The sequence below is a fragment of the Cynoglossus semilaevis genome, chromosome 17, assembly GCF_000523025.1.
Source record: "Cynoglossus semilaevis isolate Cse_v1.0 chromosome 17, Cse_v1.0, whole genome shotgun sequence".
Taxonomy (NCBI): domain Eukaryota; kingdom Metazoa; phylum Chordata; class Actinopteri; order Pleuronectiformes; family Cynoglossidae; genus Cynoglossus; species Cynoglossus semilaevis.
This window is the reverse complement of record NC_024323.1, coordinates 4,635,186-4,641,200: the sequence shown is the minus strand read 5'-3', so window position 1 is coordinate 4,641,200 and position 6,015 is coordinate 4,635,186. Positions and strand designations below refer to the sequence as shown.

Here is a 6,015-nt window from a genome sequence, read left to right as displayed (position 1 = left end):
CGTACACTGTAGGTTTTCGCTGGTAACGAGTGACGCAGGTTTGAAAATTTCCAGGCGCTCTGTTTCCGGAAGTGAATTGCCTACCCTAGAAATGGGAGTCGTTCGATCTGATTGGATCGCTTCCACATTCGCCCCGCCCTAATGTTTTTTTTCCTTACCGAAGTTTATATATTTCGTCACAGGCTTCGTCATTTTTATTTTTATTTTAAAGGTTGTTGTGTACTTTAAGCAAGAATATAAAACATTACTTAAAAAGTAACAAAAAATAAAACTGGCATCTGTGATAAGTGGCGAATGCATCAATAGTCCTGGTATGGGCTTACTGTATTTATCTGAAAGTAACATTAGTGTTAAGGCAAATGCTAAAGTTAAAAGACCATCGTCTAACATTCTGAAGTGTAGCTAAGTGTGGCTTTAAAATGATTTTGTTTGTCTTTAAAGAATGAAGCAGCATTCATCCAGGGTCTTGTTTTTGACAACAAAAGCCTTGTTTTGATTTGAAACAATTACATTTACCTTTAATAGCCTCTCCTTTATTTCATTTTGTGACCATAGCTCCCACTAATGTGATTTTCTCTGATAACTTTCTTTTAATTTTTTAAGCCCTCCTTGTTGGATCTCTCAAGTTTCCAACCCAAATGGATTTCAAATGAAATAAAAGCCAGCGTAGAGCAAACGGGAAGGTTCAGGTATTGTTCATCAGTGCAAGGTCAAGGACAGACACGGAGTGACATAGCAAATCCATTTTTAATGTGAAAAAAAAAAGGCAAATACTGCAGCTGCTGCTTCTGGTACAACCTGCAACAAAACGAAATAATACACGACACTTAAAAAGCAGACAATGAAACTCTGCCTTCCAGTCTGCATACCGATCACTTCACAGCAACACTGAAATTAATGTGTGGTCTTCAAACGTTGGCAGCTAAATGCATTGTTTCACCTGGCACACACTAAAAAGGTGTTAGCTTAATGTGCCCAAGAAATAAAACGGCAAATGTTGGAAGAATATCTATAAAAGCTTATCTGGAATGATTTTGTACCATCTGACACTGAAGTAATATGTTGTGCCTGCATAATACTGCAAAAAAAAAGTTAACCAGTTCTACATTCCTGGACTTTTGGTCTTCAAAAGATGACCTAAAAAATACCTTGAAATTCAATGTAAACACAGCATATACAGGTATAGGTTTATCTAGGAATGATAAAACATCCAATCCCTACTTGAAGTTGCTTATACATCTTTAATGATCAATCAGATCTTTCCTACAAATTGTCACATCGTAGTAGTCTCACCAGTGTGTACTGTTTATGTCACCTAAGCTGGGCTTGAACTGCTTCTGTAAAACTGGAGTCATTTGGCCATATGCTATCAGTTCATGCTGTGTGTGGACTAAATATGCAGGATATGGCACTGAACTGGTACATTTTTGTTTGTAACTTGGATAGATTTTATTGTTAGACATTATACGTTTATTAATAAATATTATGGCCCAAAATATCACTATACCCAGGGGTTCTCAAACCCCGGGTCGGGGACCGGTGCTGGTCTGTTGGTCATTTGGTACCAGGCCGCAGTGGGACACAGTGAAAAAATTTACATTTGTACTAATTAATAATAATTATAATTAAATAAAAGACCAGACCAGAAATCAGTCCTGAAAAAGGAGGAACTTTTTTTTTTGACAGAAATGTATTTGATAGTTTTGATTTTATCTGATGAATGCAAATATGTGCAACAAATATTACTGATTACTGATACCAAGAAAATATACAGTGATGCATGGTTAGTCATGTAACGTTTTTGATCTAAAAGTATAACTATTTGTTTACTTTTTTTTTTTACTCTGGACATGTAACATAAAAATAGGCAACGTCGTCAATATCGTCTGGTATTTATACAGCACATATATGTATAACATGTATATATGTATATATGTATAAGTATAGCAATCTTTAATACGCACAATATATTGTGCGTATTAAAGATTACTATACTGTATATCCAAATTGCTTAAGGACTAAAAATATATATTTAAAAAATATATATATTATGCGCACTAAAAAAACCAAATGGTGCATCTTAAAGTTAAAACAAACGTCTTCAGGATTTCTTTGAATATCACTTTATAAGATAAAACGCATATGGAATCAAGATCAAGCCCATGACGTAGGCGTGCTGATAAAATATGTATTATCTGAAGCCTATCTGTGACTTGAAGTCTGCACAACTTCATTTTCAGAGGGAGAGAGAAGTTGTCCGTCCATACCCTCCAAGACATCAACAACAGAAGATGGAGAGTTGTGTGCAAGGATGAAAAGGACTCCGAATATTTATAGAAAAGTACTGAGTAAAAGGGGGGGGTGAGTGAGTAGCACGGTCGTGTGATGCGCCAGGTTTCCGCGCACAGTTCAGCAGCCTATGAAAAGAAATAACGCCAGTTACGCGCACTTGATGCCTCGGAGAAGCCACCCTATCCTCACATGCCAGGCTGTTTCACTTTAGAACCCGTGCTGTGGCCAGTCTCTACAGCAGACCGAGAGAGGAGGAGAAGAACCCTCGATGGAAAACCATGCAGCGCTTTGAACCCATGGAGACATGGCACATTGTTTCCTTTTATCTCCGAACAGATTCAGCGCCAGATTCGCCTTCATCTTCACGGTGTCCCTGTCCTTCACCTATTTATGCTACAGCATCATCTTTTGTCGCGGCACAATCATGACCAGCAAGGTTTACGAAGGGAAACGATGCCCGACGAGCAAGACCGCGGGAGGAAAGAAACTTCTTGGAAACGTCGACGTTTGCGCATCGCTGGACGTGCGCTTCGCCCTGGATGTGACCGCCGCCCGGCGAGGATCCAGCGATGTTCGCAACCAGAGTAAAGTCCCCGTCGCGTCTGGGAGTCACGGGGCGGACGCGAAGTTTAGAAACATGACTGTGGCGCAAAAATATGGGAATAGGAAGCTGCCCAACGCGCTGATAGTCGGGGTAAAAAAGGGAGGCACCAGGGCGGTGCTGGAGTTCATCAGGATTCATCCAGATGTGCGCGCCCTCGGAACAGAGCCGCACTTTTTCGACAGGAACTACGACCGAGGGCTGGAGTGGTACAGGTGAGAGAATAAACCCTCGTGGCGCACCAAATGCTCGAGTACTTGAATGTATACGGTTCGAGTCCTGTGTTGTTTCTGCGCTGTGTTTACTTCTGTGGCTGTGATCACCGTCGCTTTGTCTCCAAATGAAACTTGAACACAGGCGTCGTGAGGATTAGTGGGTGTCCATTTGTTAAAAAAAAAAATAAAAAAAAATAAAAAAAATAATAAAAGGAAAAGAGTTGCTTTTAATTCAGAAAAAAACTTCGAATGTGCAATTTGGTAATAATATTTTATTTTTTTTAATTTATTTGATTTTATGTATTTATTTATTTATATGCGTTAACTGACCGCCTTGATATTGTCGGTGTGAGATCTGGACTGCAGGAAGGACGCTCGAACACACACACACACGCACACACACACACATACGCACACACACACACACACACCATGTCTAGGAAGTCATGAGTCAGCGTTTTGAAACGTATAAAGAGCATGCTTCATCAAGCTTGCATATTTGGTCTTCGACTTTGGACTTCTCAGACCTTCTACAAAATGATTAAATATATATAAATATATATATATATTCATCATTAAACATCCCACACTGAAATCATTTTGCAATCTTTTTTTCTAAAGTTTTCTTTTTTAAAATAAAAAAAATGACTGGCAGTTATCTGATAACAGCACATTTGGTGAGTCACAAGCCATTTGTGCTTGACTCAGCCGATCTTTATAGAAGAAATATATATATAAATATATATATATATATGGAACCAGAAGCTTCTGTACAAACTGTGAAAGTCGTGGGTTTGATTCCAGGCACTGTCTCAGTGGAGGAAATTGGACTGCTACATCACATTATTTTCTCGTTCCCTGTGTCGGTCACCGCTTTAGAGCAGGGCTCTCAAACATACGGCCCGTGGGCCAATACTGGCCCGTTAGGGGGTTTCAATTTGGCCCGCTTGATGAATTTGAAAAAAATACACAATCACTTCATGTTCAGGATATTGTTTTGTAAAATTATACTTTTTAAATATGAATAAATAATAATAAATATCTAATACTCTTGTATTTTTTTTTTTGCATGAAAACAAAGGGCAAAAACATGGACTTTAACTGGTACAGCCTGCTTGACATCTAATTAGGTTGCATGTGGCCGATCTTCTCCACGACACTGTGTCGTTGGGCAAAGCTCTCCACCCCACGATGGGAGTGCATAAATGTGACAGTGAATGGATTAATGGGAAAACAGGTTACAGTCCGACATAGAGTGAAGAGGATTTAAGGCAAATTAACTGTATTTAGAAATTTCTTTGTAGAAGATAGCCGTGCGTGCAGCTCCTTGGTGCTGAATACGCACCTCCACGACACTGGTGAAGGATCACTTACGTAACCACATGTAGCAGCAGAGCCACACATATGGCAATGTTGCGAAATCTCTAGAGCCTCCACCTCCTTCGTTTGCGCTACTGTGACCTCATTAGATGTTTATTTAATCAAAATACCATTCACATTTGTCATTTGCCATGACATTTTCTTCGTAAGCATCTGTGGAATCTGGCTTTAAGAACCTGAGATAGATTTTCTTTTTTTAAATTGAGCAATTTCAAACAGAATGTGTCAGTGCTGAAGAACGTTCTGGAGTCCAGTTTTCTGCTCTAGTTTTCTCCAGTTTGATGGCGTTGTCTTATGTTACCGTCAAACTAATTTCTGACCAATAACAAATTTCGCACGAGAACTAGTTAGCAAGTAGAGCAGACGAAAACGTCACAACTAGCTAACTATTGCTAACTACGTTCCGTGTGAACGAGTTGGCAAGTTGGAACTTTTTTTACTATCTTAATTATGATGGTTATTATGGTAAAAATCATTGGGACGTACTTACAGCGGCGTTAAAAGAAAATTTGCACAAGAATGTCCCCAGTGTGAGATCAATAAAGTTCACAAAATAATTTAAAAAAAGAAATTAATAAGCTCAACATTTGAAATGGTTTTATTACAACAGTTGTGGCAAGAATGGCCATGTAACTTAGATGGGATGAGAATAAAGGACATTTGTCCTTAATAATGGAAGGGTTTATTATTATTATTATTATTATTATTATTATTATTATTATTATTTGTCAGACTATGAGGGATGAGGAGAGGACTTGGCAGTAGTGACTAAGTTCGAAGAACTGTGACTCTGGCTCTTTCTAAATCCAGTCCTTTCTCAGTTACACTTCTCATTAAATGAACCTTGCTTTAGTGAGTTTGTCGCAGCTAAATGGAGTTCCTTGGTTCACATTGTAAAGTGAAACTGAAGCTCTCAGACACACCTCACTAGTAAATATAAAAAACCCGAAATTCACCTTAGAAAAACCACATTTGCTCAATTTAACGTGAGTTTTACAAATGAATCAAGTGCTTAAAATACTTCAAGTAAAGCTTACGATGTAGTTGTGTTTATTGTTTAGTTCCCTCCCCTTAAAAAATGCCAAAATGTAAAAAAAAAAATCTAGAGAAAATAAAAGAAAGAGCTGTTATATTAAATAATATACAAGCATGACAAATTACAGCATACTGTAGTACCTCAACAGAAACACCAGGGGAGAAGATAAGGTTCACATTGTTGGAGTACACTATATATAAATATATATATATTTATGTTTTCCAGCACATATATGACTGTGAAGTAAACTGTATATCATACTGTATGTATAAATATATTTACATATACATATATATTTCTATATATGTATGCATATATAGAAATATATATATTTATTTGTTTATACAACATGTATATATGTATGTATGTATTATGTTCATATATAATATAAATACTGTATATATGTGAAGTACATATAAATATATACATACATATATGCTGTATATAAAGATATATATCACTTATTACTTATATTTTTATATTTGCATATA

The 6,015-nt window shown here is 37.3% G+C and overlaps 1 protein-coding gene across 1 annotated transcript in view; it reads left to right on the top strand.

The window, feature by feature from the left end:
• Window positions 1-2,079: 2,079 nt before the first annotated feature.
• The window catches only part of hs3st2 (heparan sulfate (glucosamine) 3-O-sulfotransferase 2), a 21,261-nt gene continuing 17,325 nt past the window's right edge, over window positions 2,080-6,015 (top strand). The window contains exon 1 of the mRNA XM_008329497.3: window positions 2,080-3,108. Within this exon, the coding sequence (XP_008327719.1) occupies window positions 2,597-3,108 (512 nt within the window). The 5' untranslated portion in view covers window positions 2,080-2,596. The remainder of the gene's footprint in view (window positions 3,109-6,015) is intronic.